General features: G+C 45.4%; 1 protein-coding gene across 6 annotated transcripts in view; it reads right to left on the minus strand.

The window, feature by feature from the left end:
* The window catches only part of SFXN1 (sideroflexin 1), a 65,660-nt gene that overhangs the window by 20,784 nt on the left and 28,247 nt on the right, over positions 1-16,629 (minus strand). For all 6 annotated transcript variants that reach the window (XM_063928054.1, XM_063928053.1, XM_063928051.1 and 3 more), the window contains exons 3-5: positions 15,621-15,791; positions 14,517-14,615; positions 11,778-11,853 (exon numbers count right to left, since the gene is read on the minus strand). In XM_063928054.1, the coding sequence (XP_063784124.1) occupies positions 11,778-11,853; positions 14,517-14,615; positions 15,621-15,791 (346 nt within the window). The remainder of the gene's footprint in view (positions 1-11,777; positions 11,854-14,516; positions 14,616-15,620; positions 15,792-16,629) is intronic.

The following is a 16,629-nucleotide window of genomic DNA, read 5'->3' on the forward strand; positions in this document are numbered from 1 at the left end:
GTATTCACAGCGTTTCACTTTTTCTACATTTTGAAATGTTACAGCCTTATTCCAAAATGGAATAACTTCATTTTTCCCCTCAAAATTCTACACACAATACCTCATAATGACGTGAAAAAAAGTTTGAGATTTTTGCAAATTTATTAAAAATCAAAAACTAAGAAATCACATGTACATAAGTATTCACAGCCTTTGCTCAATACTTTGTTGATGCACCTTTGGCAGCAATTACAGCCTCAAGTCTTTTTGAATATGATGCCACAAGCTTGGCACACCTATCTTTGGGTAGTTTTGCCCATTCCTCTTTGCAGCACCTCTCAAGCTCCATCAGGTCGGATGGGAAGCGTCGGTGCATAGCTATTTTCAGATCTCTCCAGAGATGCTCAATCGGATTCAAGTCTGGGCTCTGGCTGGGCCACTCAAGAACATTCACAGAGTGGTCCTGAAGCCACTCCTTTGATATCTTGGCTGTGTGCTTAGGGTCGTTGTCCTGCTGAAAGATGAACCGTCGCCCCAGTCTGAGGTCAAGAGCTCTCTGGAGCAGGTTTACATCCAGGATGTCTCTACATTGCTGCAATCATCTTTCCCTCTATCTTGACTAGTCTCCCAGTTCCTGCTGCTGAAAAACGTCCCCACAGCATGATGCTGCCACCACCATGATTCACTGTAGGGATGGAATCGGCCTGGTGATGAGCGGTGCCTGGTTTCCTCCAAACATGACGGTTGGCATTCACGCCAAAGAGTTCAATCTTTGTCTCCTCAGACCTGAGAATTTTGTTTCTCATGGTCAGAGAGTCCTTCAGGTGCATTTTGGCAAACTTCAGGCGGGCTGCCATGTGCTTTTAACTAAGGAGTGGCTTCCGTCTGGCCACTCTACCATACAGGTCTGATTGGTGGATTGCTGCAGAGAGGGTTGTCCTTCTGGAAGGTTCTCCTATCTACATAGAGGAATGCCATAGCTCTGGCAGAGTGACCATAGGGTTCTTGGACACATTCCTGACTAGGGTCCTTCTCCACTGATCACTCAGTTTAGATGGCCGACCAGCACTAGGAAGAGTCCTGGTGGTTCCAAACTTCTTCCATTTACGGATGATGGCGGCCACTGTGCTCATTGGGACCTTCAAAAGCAGCAGATACTTTTCTGTACTCTTCCCCAGATTTGTGCCTAGAGACAATCCTGTCTCGGAGATCTATAGACAATTAATTTGACTTCATGCTTGGTTTGTGCTCAGACATGCACTGCCGAGTGTAGGACCTTATAAAGACAGGTGTGCGCCTTTCCAAATCATGTAAAATCAACTGAGTGTACCACAGGTGGACTCCAATTAAGCTGTAGGAACATCAAGGATGATCAGTGGAAATAGGATGCACCTGAGCTCAATTTTGAGCTTCATGGCAAAGGCTGTGAATACTTATGTACCGTATATACTCGAGTATAAGCCGACTTTTTCAGCACCTTTTTTTGTGCTGAATAAGCCACTTCGGCTTATACTCGAGTCAGTTGTAGGAGGGACACGGAGGGCACAGAGCACGGCTCTCCTGTGTCCCTCCTGCTTCTCCGGCGGCAGCGGCGTGTGTGTGTTAACCGGCACTTCCTTTAACACCGGCACTTCCTTTAACACACACACGCCGCTGCCGCCAGAGATGCAGGAGGGACACAGGAAAGTCGCGCACTGTGCCCTCCGTGTCCCTCCTTCAGAAGACAGCGCGGGAGCGACGGAGGGTAAGTAACAAACTGGCACTGTGGGGCACATCTGGCAGCGTGAGGGCACATCTGGCAGCGTGAGGGCACATCTGGCAGCGTGAGGGCACATCTGGCAGCGTGAGGGCACATCTGGCAGCGTGAGGGCACATCTGGCAGCGTGAGGGCACATCTGGCAGCGTGAGGGCACATCTGGCAGCGTGGGGCACATCTGGCACCGTGGGGCACATCTGGCACCATGGGGCATATCTGGCACTGTGGGGCATATCTGGCAGCATGAGGGCATATCTGGCACTGTGGGGCATATCTGGCAGCATATCTGGCACTGAGGGCTGTGTACGTCTAAAGCTGCATTTCCCACCCTAGGCTTATACTCGAGTCAATAAGTTTTCCCAGGTTTTTGTGGTAAAATTAGGTGCCTCTGCTTATTTTCGGGTCGACTTATACTCGAGTATATACGGTATATGCGATTTCTTAGTTTTTTTATTTTTAATATATCTGCAAAAATCTAAAAAAACCAAAACTTTAACGTTGTCATTATGGGGTATTGAGTGTAGAATTTTGAGGGAAAAAATGATTTATTCCATTTAGGAATAAGGCTGTAACATAACAAAATGTGGAAAAATAAGATTTTACTTACCGATAAATCTATTTCTCGGAGTCCGTAGTGGATGCTGGGGTTCCTGAAAGGACCATGGGGAATAGCGGCTCCGCAGGAGACAGGGCACAAAAAGTAAAGCTTTTCCAGATCAGGTGGTGTGCACTGGCTCCTCCCCCTATGACCCTCCTCCAGACTCCAGTTAGGTACTGTGCCCGGACGAGCGTACACAATAAGGGAGGATTTTGAATCCCGGGTAAGACTCATACCAGCCACACCAATCACACCGTACAACTTGTGATCTAAACCCAGTTAACAGTATGATAACAGCGGAGCCTCTGAAAGATGGCTTCCTTCAACAATAACCCGAATTAGTTAACAATAACTATGTACAATTATTGCAGATAATCCGCACTTGGGATGGGCGCCCAGCATCCACTACGGACTCCGAGAAATAGATTTATCGGTAAGTAAAATCTTATTTTCTCTATCGTCCTAGTGGATGCTGGGGTTCCTGAAAGGACCATGGGGATTATACCAAAGCTCCCAAACGGGCGGGAGAGTGCGGATGACTCTGCAGCACCGAATGAGAGAACTCCAGGTCCTCCTTAGCCAGAGTATCAAATTTGTAAAATTTTACAAACGTGTTCTCCCCTGACCACGTAGCTGCTCGGCAGAGTTGTAATGCCGAGACCCCTCGGGCAGCCGCCCAAGATGAGCCCACCTTCCTTGTGGAGTGGGCCTTTACAGATTTAGGCTGTGGCAGGCCTGCCACAGAATGTGCAAGTTGGATTGTGCTACAGATCCAACGAGCAATCGTCTGCTTAGACGCAGGAGCACCCATCTTGTTGGGTGCATACAATATAAACAACGAGTCAGATTTTCTGACTCCAGCTGTCCTTGCAATATATATTTTTAATGCTCTGACAACGTCCAGTAACTTGGAGTCCTCCAAGTCACTTGTAGCCGCAGGCACTACAATAGGCTGGTTCAGATGAAATGCTGACACCACCTTAGGGAGAAAATGCGGACGAGTCCGCAGTTCTGCCCTGTCCGAATGGAAAATCAGATATGGGCTTTTGTAAGATAAAGCTGCCAGTTCTGACACTCTCCTGGCCGAAGCCAGGGCTAGAAGCATGGTCACTTTCCATGTGAGATATTTCAAATCCACCTTTTTTAGTGGTTCAAACCAATGAGATTTTAGGAAGTCCAAAACCACATTGAGATCCCACGGTGCCACTGGAGGCACCACAGGAGGCTGTATATGCAGCACTCCCTTAACAAAGGTCTGGACTTCAGGGACTGAAGCCAATTCTTTTTGAAAGAAAATCGACAGGGCCGAAATTTGAACCTTAATAGATCCCAATTTGAGACCCATAGACAATCCTGATTGCAGGAAATGTAGGAATCGACCCAGTTGAAATTCCTCCGTCGGAGCACTCCGATCTTCGCACCACGCAACATATTTTCGCCAAATTCGGTGATAATGTTGCACGGTTACTTCCTTCCTTGCTTTAATCAAAGTAGGAATGACTTCTTCCGGCATGCCTTTTTCCTTTAGGATCCGGCGTTCAACCGCCATGCCGTCAAACGCAGCCGCGGTAAGTCTTGAAACAGACAGGGACCCTGCTGAAGCAAGTCCCTCCATAGAGGTAGAGGCCACGGATCTTCCGTGATCATCTCTTGAAGTTCCGGGTACCAAGTCCTTCTTGGCCAATCCGGAACCACTAGTATCGTTCTCACGCCTCTTTGCCGTATAATTCTCAATACTTTTGGTATGAGAGGCAGAGGAGGAAACACATACACCGACTGGTACACCCAAGGCGTTACCAGCGCGTCCACAGCTATTGCCTGCGGATCTCTTGACCTGGCGCAATACCTGTCCAGTTTTTTGTTGAGGCGAGACGCCATCATGTCCACCATTGGTCTTTCCCAACGGGTTACCAGCATGTGGAAGACTTCTGGATGAAGTCCCCACTCTCCCGGGTGAAGATCGTGTCTGCTGAGGAAGTCTGCTTCCCAGTTGTCCACTCCCGGGATGAACACTGCTGACAGTGCTATCACATGATTCTCTGCCCAGCGAAGAATCCTTGCAGCTTCTGCCATTGCACTCCTGCTTCTTGTGCCGCCCTGTCTGTTCACATGGGCGACTGCCGTGATGTTGTCCGACTGGATCAACACCGGTTTTCCTTGAAGCAGAGGTTCTGCCTGGCTTAGAGCATTGTATATTGCTCTTAGTTCCAGAATGTTTATGTGAAGAGACGTTTCCAGGCTCGTCCATACTCCCTGGAAGTTTCTTCCTTGTGTGACTGCTCCCCAGCCTCTCAGGCTGGCGTCCGTGGTCACCAGGATCCAATCCTGTATGCCGAATCTGCGGCCCTCCAATAGATGAGGACTCTGCAACCACCACAGAAGAGACACCCTTGTCCTTGGAGACAGGGTTATCCGTAGGTGCATCTGAAGATGCGAGCCTGACCATTTGTCCAACAGATCCCTTTGGAAAATTCTTGCGTGGAATCTGCCTAATGGAATTGCTTCGTAAGAAGCCACCATTTTTCCCAGGACTCTTGTGCATTGATGTACAGACACCTTTTCTGGTTTTAGGAGGTTCCTGACAAGCTCGGATAACTCCTTGGCTTTTTCCTCCGGGAGAAAAACCTTTTTCTGAACCGTGTCCAGAATCATCCCTAGGAACAGCAGACGAGTTGTCGGCATTAACTGGGATTTTGGAATATTCAGAATCCACCCGTGCTGTTTTAGCACTTCTTGAGACAGTGCTAATCCCATCTCTAGCTGTTCTCTGGACCTTGCCCTTATTAGGAGATCGTCCAAGTATGGGATAATTAATACGCCTTTTCTTCGAAGAAGAATCATCATCTCGGCCATTACCTTTGTAAAGACCCGAGGTGCCGTGGACAATCCGAACGGCAGCGTCTGAAACTGATAGTGACAGTTTTGTACAACGAACCTGAGGTACCCCTGGTGTGAGGGGTAAATTGGAACGTGGAGATACGCATCCTTGATGTCCAAGGATACCATAAAGTCCCCCTCTTCCAGGTTCGCTATCACTGCTCTGAGTGACTCCATCTTGAACTTGAACTTCTTTATGTACAGGTTCAAGGACTTCAGATTTAGAATAGGCCTTACCGAGCCATCCGGCTTCGGTACCACAAAAAGAGTGGAATAATACCCCTTCCCTTGTTGCAGAAGAGGTACCTTGACTATCACCTGCTGAGAGTACAGCTTGTGAATGGCTTCCAAAACCGTCTCCCTTTCGGAGGGGGACGTTGGTAAAGCAGACTTCAGGAAACGGCGAGGTGGATCTGTCTCTAATTCCAACCTGTACCCCTGAGATATTATCTGCAGGATCCAGGGATCTACTTGCGAGTGAGCCCACTGCGCGCTGTAATTTTTGAGACGACCCCCCACCGTCCCCGAGTCCGCTTGAGAAGCCCCAGCGTCATGCTGAGGCTTTTGTAGAAGCCGGGGAGGGCTTCTGATCCTGGGAAGGAGCTGCCTGTTGCTGTCTCTTCCCTCGACCTCTGCCTCGTGGCAGATATGAATAGCCCTTTGCTCTCTTATTTTTAAAGGAACGAAAGGGCTGCGGTTGAAAGGTCGGTGCCTTTTTCTGTTGGGGAGTGACTTGAGGTAGAAAGGTGGATTTCCCGGCTGTAGCCGTGGCCACCAAATCTGATAGACCGACTCCAAATAACTCCTCCCCTTTATACTGCAAAACTTCCATATGCCGTTTTGAATCCGCATCGCCTGTCCACTGTCGCGTCCATAAAGCTCTTCTGGCCGAAATGGACATAGCACTTACCCGTGATGCCAGTGTGCAGATATCCCTCTGTGCATCACGCATATAAAGAAATGCATCCTTTATTTGTTCTAACGACAGTAAAATATTGTCCCTGTCCAGGGTATCAATATTTTCAATCAGGGACTCTGACCAAACTACCCCAGCACTGCACATCCAGGCAGTCGCTATAGCTGGTCGTAGTATAACACCTGCATGTGTGTATATACTTTTTTGGATATTTTCCATCCTCCTATCTGATGGATCTTTAAGTGCGGCCGTCTCAGGAGAGGGTAACGCCACTTGTTTAGATAAGCGTGTTAGCGCCTTGTCCACCCTAGGAGGTGTTTCCCAGCGCTCCCTAACCTCTGGCGGGAAAGGGTATAATGCCAGTAATTTCTTTGAAATTATCAGCTTTTTATCAGGGGCAACCCACGCTTCATTACACACGTCATTTAGTTCTTCTGATTCAGGAAAAACTATAGGTAGTTTTTTCACACCCCACATAATACCCTGTTTAGTGGTACCTGTAGTATCAGCTAAATGTAACGCCTCCTTCATTGCCAAAATCATATAACGTGTGGCCCTACTCGAAAATACGGTTGATTCGTCACCGTCACCACTGGAGTCATCGCCTGTGTCTGGGTCTGTGTCGACCGACTGAGGCAAAGGGCGTTTCACAGCCCCTGACGGTGTTTGAGTCGCCTGGACAGGCACTAATTGATTGTCCGGCCGTCTCATGTCGTCAAACGACTGCTTTAGCGTGTTGACACTATCCCGTAGTTCCATAAATAAAGGCATCCATTCTGGTGTCGACTCCCTAGGGGGTGACATCCTCATATTTGGCAATTGCTCCGCCTCCACGCCAATATCGTCCTCATACATGTCGACACACACGTACCGACACACAGCAGACACACAGGGAATGCTCCTAACGAAGACAGGACCCACTAGCCCTTTGGGGAGACAGAGGGAGAGTTTGCCAGCACACACCAAAAGCGCTATATATATATATATATATATATATATATATATATATATATATATATCAGGGATAGCCTTATAATAAGTGCTCCCTTATAGCTGCTTTGTTATATCAAAATATCGCCATAAATTTGCCCCCCCTCTCTGTTTTACCCTGTTTCTGTAGTGCAGTGCAGGGGAGAGACTTGGGAGCCGTCCTGACCAGCGGAGCTGTGAGAGGAAATGGCGCCGTGTGCTGAGGAGATAGGCCCCGCCCCTTTTCTGGCGGGCTCGTCTCCCGCTATTTAGAGAAATCAGGCAGGGGTTAAATATCTCCATATAGCCTCTGGGGGCTATATGTGAGGTATTTTTAGCCTTTATATAGGTTACATTTGCCTCCCAGGGCGCCCCCCTCCCAGCGCCCTGCACCCTCAGTGACTGCCGTGTGAAGTGTGCTGAGAGGAAAATGGCGCACAGCTGCAGTGCTGTGCGCTACCTTTAGAAGACTGCAGGAGTCTTCAGCCGCCGATTCTGGACCTCTTCTGACTTCAGCATCTGCAAGGGGGCCGGCGGCGCGGCTCCGGTGACCATCCAGGCTGTACCTGTGATCGTCCCTCTGGAGCTTGATGTCCAGTAGCCAAGAAGCCAATCCATCCTGCACGCAGGTGAGTTGACTCCTTCTCCCCTCAGTCCCTCGCTGCAGTGATCCTGTCGCCAGCAGGAATCACTGTAAAATAAAAAACCTAGCTAAACTTTTTCTAAGCAGCTCTTTAGGAGAGCCACCTAGATTGCACCCTTCTCGGCCGGGCACAAAAATCTAACTGGAGTCTGGAGGAGGGTCATAGGGGGAGGAGCCAGTGCACACCACCTGATCTTGAAAAGCTTTACTTTTTGTGCCCTGTCTCCTGCGGAGCCGCTATTCCCCATGGTCCTTTCAGGAACCCCAGCATCCACTAGGACGATAGAGAAAAGTGAAGCGCTGTGAATACTTTCCGGATGCATTGTAATACACGGACCAGGATATCCACATAAGTGTATGCTACGTGGAATTGTAAAAAGACAACATGCTCATCTACTTTCCCGCATATCTACCTTCCATGGCAAATGCCTTGTACACAAATGAGTACCGTGCCATTTCACCCCATGGCTTTGGCCTCCCTAAATACAGATGGAGCCATGCTCATCTGAGGCTACTCCATCGCAGGCGTGCACTCCCAGCGTGACAAGGTGATCAGTTGGGGCGCATCTCCGTAACGGGCACGCACAGCGGCGCTCATGGCGTTAGGCACGCCTAGGCACAGAAGTAACAACGCTTAGCGTGGCTCCATCTGTAAGTGAACATCTGTGTGAACAAAAGAGAGCATTCTGAATGTAAATAGCTAGTAAACAAATATATCCTGTACCCTCTAATGGCGGCTCTGCCCCCAGGTGTCTATACTGAGCTGGTGCCTTCAGGAAAATGTTTCTGCTGTCTCCAGAAATTATGCCACTATTCTCAGTAAAAAGAAAATAATAATAATAATATTAATAATAATAATGTATTACCATATGTATTCTACAATTGGAAATCCCTCACTAGCTCTGCTGGCTTTTTACTACTTCAAGCAAACGAAACTAACACCACCATCCTACATAATAAAACGCTAATACTGCTCCTCACTTCTATGGGAGGAATTCAAGCATTTTGTGCGCCAGCGGCCACTAGAAGGCGCCCGACAGAGCAATTAATGTGTTGCTCTGCTCGAGAGTGCACAGCCGCCGGCGCTGACATCACTGTTATGTTGTTCCGTCATTTTGACAGGCTGGTAACTAGTAAATGATAATTTCCTAAGGTCTGTCCCTTATCTGACTTGTGCAGTGGGAGCTGTTGTATGCACCTAAGGATCCAACAACTCGCATTGTAGACAACTGGAACGGGGTAAGAAGTGGGGGCAGACAGAGGTGGACCGGCATATGCTGGTTCCCCCTACTAGTACGAGGGGTGTGCAATGCATAGCTAGAGTAGAAACAACCTGTCTGGTTGTAACTTGTAATCTTGGAGTAAAGTTCTTGTGAAAGGTCAAGGCACAGAACCGAAGAAGTCAGCATGTTTACTTCCTTCACAAACTCATTATGGAGCTGAACAGAGGCCACTGGATCTACAACTACAAGAGTGTTCTGCAACAGGAAGAGAGTTATGACTGACTACAAGCTGCTTTGGGGGAGGAAGCACCATCCCAAACCATTGTGAATGAATGGTTTGCAGAATTTCGTAGCGGGAGACGGTCCCTGTAAGACTAGGAGTGCTGCAGTCGACTTGTGCCATCACAGAGGAGACCGATGCTACCGTGCAGGTGACCGTAATCAAACCAGGGTGACCATAGTTTGATGTAGGACACGAATCCTGCATCTACAGTGTCGACCCAGAGACCACACAACAGTCGGCCCAGTGGAACACAGTTGGAGGTGCGCCACCACAGAAGTTCCGATGTAAGCGCAGTGTGCCGTGGCCAAGCAAATGGTGGCTGTTTTTATGGCCTAGACTGGTTATGTAGCTACTGTACCGACTGTGCAGCAGCGTACATTCACAGCGTACAATGGGGACTGGTACGCCAATCAATGACTGCCGTAAGTGCTGGAAGCCAATTCCAGGCTCTATCAAGACAGTGCACCTGCTCACAAGTCCAGGAAAGTGCTGTATTTTCTTGCACATGAACGCATCCAGGAGCTTGGTCATTCATCGTACAGTCAAGCTCTGGCCACCTGCAACTTCTTCTTGTCCCCACAAATCAAGTACAAAATGCATGGGACATGTTTTGAGTCACCAGAAGCTGCAGTGTAGAAGACATACCTGCTTCAGACTGGTCCAGCTGCTTCACTAAATGGTTTGAGCGCATGCAAACTTGACTGACGAAAAAAAAATTAAATACTTCCCTCGTAATTTAATACTGTACATTTAATTTAAGCTTGGTTGCATCTGTTACACCCCTATTTGGGATGAAGACAGCTTAGATTCTCAGTTTGATTTACAAGAAACTTTAGCAATCAGGATAACTGATTTGTGGATGTCTAGGTAGTACCAACATGCTTGGGATGGATTCAGCTCTGCTTAAAAGACTTCATTTGTAGCCAGAGAGAATCACTGAGTAGCCAAGTAGTCTTAGGGGTCAATTCAATTAAATGCTAGTTTGCGATAGGAAACTTACATCACGCAACTCGCATACATTGCAGCAATGTGCGCATCAGCGAGATTCAATTAGAAATAACGATTTGTGGGACTTGCGTCAAGCTTGCACAACTTTTCTTCAAAAAATAATCTGTGACAAGTGCATGAAAAAAACAAAAACAAAAAAACAGAATTTGCTGGGAAAATACAATGCAATTTAAGAAATTAATTTGCAAATGCAATTCAGTGCGCAAATTTACTGAGAACACAGCTCGCAGGACCCCTTTCTTGCCTAACTGAATGGACCCCTTAGAGGGCAAAAGTGATGATCATACATCTCACTATTCATACATTACTCGCCAAAAACACCAGAATAAAGACACATAAATAAATCTGCATACCTGTCATAAATGTGACAAACAGTGATTGAATCAATTTTTTTTGTTTTTTGAGTCTTTCATAAATGTCCATACTGTGCATTATGCAAGAGCCAGGAAATTATACTTAGCTGTATTGATTGGGTCTGGTGTCTATCCTCGAGTCGTGTTCTTCCGACTACAGAACCTTTTACACACCTGCTGGCCCTCACGTCACATCTCAGGTTCAAGATTTTGGATCTAATGTGTTGAACTGCTTTTCTGGGATAAGCCACAGCACAAAGAATGACTATACAGGTTTATGGTGATGGGGAATAGTTGTCCCTAATAAAGTGCTATTTAATATGACACTCTAGTTTGAATTTCTTTTGGATTTGTCTAATGAAATAATTAGGAGCGTAATAATATGCTTATTAGAAGACTTACCTATTTTCAGGAAAGATATTACAAACTCAAATTTGCTGTTCTTTTTGCCTCTGCACATAATTCCATCATATCAGCCCTCAATTCATATGTAATAATCCTTTCACAGTATACAAGCATACAACATCCTTAAGGTCATGGCCACTTTCACACATAAAAAAGGAAGGAAATGCAGAAGAATGTTCCCCAAAAGGAATTTCTTTGAGGTTTGGGTACATTCTTCTGTATGCAAGATAATATTGCAGGGTGCACCCCCTGACCATCTTACATACAAAATTGTGGTTATCCATGTCAGGATTTTAAGGGTCTACTCTCTCAGTGCAGTTACACCTTCTGTTTTGTTTAGGTTCATGGTCATTTATCAGAAATTTTATATTGCAGAGCAGGTCCGAGAGACCTCAGAATGGGCCCATATTATGTACACAGCAGGCTGCAGCACATATTTCCCTGTACTATGCACAATTCAAGCAGAAAAATAAATTGGAGATTTGAGCCCTATTAGTGCAGGATGAACGCCAGTCTTTATAAGTGAGATGCGGATTCCCTGCATATTAGAACAGATATTTTGATACAGCCAAGGCATAGGACATCAGTTGCTCAATAAATCATTTATACTGTAACGTCACATACAAGGCTCACCCCATATTTCAGGCACAGTTACCTGATTCCTGCATCACCTGCTGGACATGAAAGGTTACAAGTAAACACTGATGAAATGGATATTAGTCAGTTGGATAATTAAAGACATCATATAAGCACAACACATGAAATACCTTGGTTAGTGCGTTAAGTCCTAGAGCAGTGGCAACAGCACCTGTGGTGGCGGAAACATAAGCTGTTCCCAGTTCGCTAAAACAACAAGAGGTAAAAGTGTGTGACTGTGCACGGGAAAAGCATTACGTGAAAGCATGTAAACGAATGACAATAATGAAAGGTAGGTGGAATTTAGGAACTATGCCCTACAATGGCACAAAGGTACAGTCATAGCATCCACCAATGTATTCCAGGATGTTTACATAGTGGAACACCGCGTAGTGCTTTGTTCTGGAAACCATCAAAGAGAAACCATTGCAGATCTTTCAGCTTAAGTATGCTGGGATGGTTTAATAGGCCATTGTTTGAAAGGTCTCATGTAATATGCTTTCCCCTCTCCCAGAACCACATTCAGTATTCCGCTTACCTAGGATAGTGTTGGAGCTGGACACCAGTGGACAGTGCTTTCACCACTTTAAGCATACAGTGATTATAATGACACCTGCATTAATGGGCTGTGCTGTTACAGTACAGTGCATTTCATCTCTATGCTTTAGGTGTGTGGGGAATATAGATTGTGAGCTCCATTAGGGCAGGGACTGGTGTGAATGACTAAATGTAATTAATAATAATAAATTGGTTTCTTTATGACGGTTATTACATATATATGTCATCATAAACACCCGCAGTTTCTTGTAAATGTCAACTATTTTAATGTGGCAAAAAAATATTACTAACTAAACCTAATTGCATATGAAACAATAACTGTAGGTGAAAGTGGAGAAAACAAAAAGTAGTGCTACCAGTGTACACCACACAGCTGGCGGAGATAATCATTTTATTTACGCAGCGCTTTTTCTCCAGTAGGACTCAAGGCGCTCACAGGTACTTAAACACAGGCCAGACTGACTTTTTATTTGCACACTGCTATTACACCAGGGCTTCACTCAATGCTTTCTGGTAGTTAGCAGCAACCAACATTACTTATACAACAAAAAAGAAAACAAAATCATGAATGTGATAACGAAACAAAACAGATTTGAAACCATTAGTAGAGACATGCGTGGCGAAATAAAGTTAAAAGGTCAATGCTAGACCAGAAAAAATATACCAGTTTAATAAACATTTTAAGTGCCTAGAAAAGCGTAATTTTTGTTTTGCCAATAATTACAATTATATCCAGCTTATTAGCATAGAAGACCAAGACTAAATGGGCATAATCAGAGATATGGAGCAATGGGGGTAATTCCAAGTTGATCGCAGCAGGAATTTTTTTAGCAGTTGGGCAAAACCATGTGCACTGCAGGTGTGGCAGATATAACATTTGCAGAGAGTTAGATTTGGGTGGGTTATTTTATTTCTGTGCAGGGTAAATACTGGCTGCTTTATTCTTACACTGCAAATTAGATTGCAGATTGAACACACCACACCCAAATCTAACTCTCTCTGCACATGTTATATCTGCCTCCCCTGCAGTGCACATGGTTTTGCCCAATTGCAGAATTCCTGCTGCGATCAACTTGGAATTACCCCCAATATGTAATAGCCTGCAAAGTTCAGGCTGTTCAGGAATCTTTCAGTATTTTTAAAGCAGCAATCATTTACAAGGCAAAACAGGTCAATTTGCCATGTCAAATGATTGGCGCTTTAAAAATACAGGCAGACTTGCAAAAATTCCCAAACACCCGGCACTTAGCAGGCTATTACATATTGCCCACGGCCTCAAAAAAAAATTGTAATTAAAAGCAAAACAAAAACTGTATAAACACAGTGGGCGAGATGTACTAAACAGAAAATGCAGTAAACTTCCGTTTACCGCATTTTCGGAATGTGCTATGCCCCAGCCGCCAGGTCAGCGCCACGGAGGGGTTTTCCAGCTTTTGCTGGCGATACCCCATAGAAGCCTATGGGCTTCTCTCCGCAGCACTGTGTGAGGGATCAGATCAGATCCCTCCCAGCATGCCCCGCGCCCGCCCCCAGTCATTCTGCGCATGAGCAGACTGACTCGCGGGACCGAATCCCAGAAGTCAGGCTGCCGCAGGGGATCGCGGAGTACAGCTCTTATCGGAAGAGCCGTCCTCCGCAATGCTAATCGCATATGTAAGTACATATGCGATTAGCATTGTGGCATTGGGCCGCAATGTCATTTAGTACATCCCGCCCAGTATAATAATTTACAAACAACTGCTCGACATACCCCCATATATGTACAATTTGGTGTAAGACCTAGTATCTAAGTACCTAGTGTCTAAGTACCGATTATAACCTTGCGGTAATAAATCTGTGGGAATAAAGGGACTCTGTGGACCCCTGCTAAATTGGAGACCGCTCCAAATAAGTTTCTTCACCACCCTAGCTGTTCTTTCAATATCCATCCCAGCAAAATAAAACAAAATCAGATTTTTGGATTTATGTGCAAAATCAGACCATTAAAATGAGGAAATCCCATATTCCGTATGAAATGCTGATCAAACTTCCAAATATAAACACGTGGTCAGTCTCGTAACAAGTTGGCCTTTTCAGTGGAGGACAATAATATTTTACAAGAATGCAAACATGACCTTGAATTATAAACAAATATGCATATATAAAACAAATGTCCCACTTCCAATCTCTGACAACAATCTTCAGCCAGTTATTATTTTGACACAATGACCCTCACTTTCCACATGCAAAAGACTATAGTATAAACCTATATTGGCAAAGGAATGAAAAAGTGACTAGCAAATACGGTAGCCACATTCAGTACATCCTCTTACCTTCCTGTGATGGGAGCATCTCCACTCCTGTTTGTGTAGTTAACGATGGCATTAAAAGACTGATTAATCCACTGCCAAAAGATCACGGCTGGCGTCGTTCTAAAAATATAAAACAGCATTTACAGGCATTTATATGACGCAGCTTAGAGGCAGCAGTCAGTGGGGATGTAACATGAACATCTGGGCTCCAGTTCTATTCACGTATGCACAGTGCAACCTTTCTGGTGACCTCTGACAAATATACACACATAATGTCTGCCCTGCTCATTGCATCTCCTCAAGCAGAAAATGAGGTTTCACATGCTACCTGGAGCAAAGGCTACATATCAGATTTGATTTCATTCTTCATATACAGATATATAAATTCATTGGAAGTGTATCTATTAATGGGAAGTGATTCAGCGTTCATTGCATAATCCATGCAGTAGGATTTCTCCAAGACTAATGTTAGCTTTAAACACCTAAACACATGCTATGCTGCCAAATCATTGCAAACTATAATAGAGGGTCATACGAGAGTGTGGGTTCTCCTTGAAGAGGCCTAGCCCAGGGGTGTAGTACTGGTGACCGGCGGTCTCCTGACCGCCGGTCACCTTACTGACGCCGGGATCCCGGCAGCATACCGACGCCGGGATCCCGGCGGGGAGGGGCGAGTGCAGCAAGCCCCTTGCGGGCTCGCTGCGTTCGCCACGCTGCGGGCTCGGTGGCGACCTGCGGTCGCCACTGGTTCTATTCCCACTCTATGGGTGTCGTGGACACCCACGAGTGGAAATAGTCCCTGTTGGTCGGCATGCAGACCATCGGGATAGTGAGCCGTCGGGCTCACGGAGGAGGTCATGTGACTGTCGGTCAGCTGACCGGCGGTCACATGAATACCACCCCTAGCCCAGTGCTGACCAGTACAAATAGTGCCTCTATGAAGGGATGGTACCCAAAACTGCGTCACACTGACGTCTGCAACTAGGCTAACATTGTATTGTGAGGGGATTATCATACAAACAAAACGGACATGGGGACAAATGTGACTGAAACTGAGAAAACTGCATTCAACAGAATAGGAAATATACAGGTAAAGCATCAAATGAAGTTAGTCTTGCTTCTCACCTGTAAAAGGTCATCATGCATCCTGTGATGGTCATATTCATTGGCACCTGAGCGGACATCCTTCCAATCAGAATCATCTTTTCCTCGGTATCAGGGTGGAAGGCAGAATCATACACATATTTTGCTCTCCACAATTCATCTTCCGTGAGACCCGGCTGCACAATTCCATGTCTTAAACAATAATTAAACAAAACAAAACAAAACCTTTACTTAACCAGTGGTCCTGTTTTTTTAGCAAAGACACTAGTACTGTGCCAGAGTCTTTGCTATCTTCTGCATATGCACTCCCTTTCCAAAGACATCACTGTAAAGAGGCGCTGCTGGCAACAGGTACTGGAGGGTGGGGATTGCTCACGGGCCCCCACTTATCTCTTAAGCTTGGTAAGCAACAGATCTACCTACCGATGTGCACTTACCAACCTGTGTGGTCAGACATCACAGCTGTGCAAGCAATTCAATTTGCCTGTCCAGTTGTGATATTATTGTTGGTGGTTCCTGCGGCCACTTAACAGGTCGGTCAGTCATACACACAGCTAGATGTACCAATAGTTAAGCAAGAGAATATATATATATATATATATATATATATATATATATATATATATATATATATATATATATATATATATATATATATATATATATATATATATATATATATATATATATTATGTTGCAGCGCCGATACGGTGAGTCTGTGAATGACTAAGATCACAGTCATGTCGGCTGTACACACCCGACAATGTACTCGCAATATATCATTTGTTGATACAGGTTGAGTATCCCTTATCCAAAATGCTTGGGTCCAGAGGTATTTTGGATATGGGATTTTTCCGTATTTTGGAATAATTGCATACCATAATGAGATCATGGTGATGGGACCCAAGTCTAAGCACAGAATGCATTTATGTTTCATAAACACAGCCTTAAGGTCATTTTATACAATATTTGTAATAACTTTGTACATTAAGCAATGTGTGTGTACATTCACACAATTCATTTGTTTCAC

The sequence above is a fragment of the Pseudophryne corroboree genome, chromosome 6 (assembly GCF_028390025.1).
Source record: "Pseudophryne corroboree isolate aPseCor3 chromosome 6, aPseCor3.hap2, whole genome shotgun sequence".
NCBI classification, from domain to species: Eukaryota; Metazoa; Chordata; class Amphibia; order Anura; family Myobatrachidae; genus Pseudophryne; species Pseudophryne corroboree.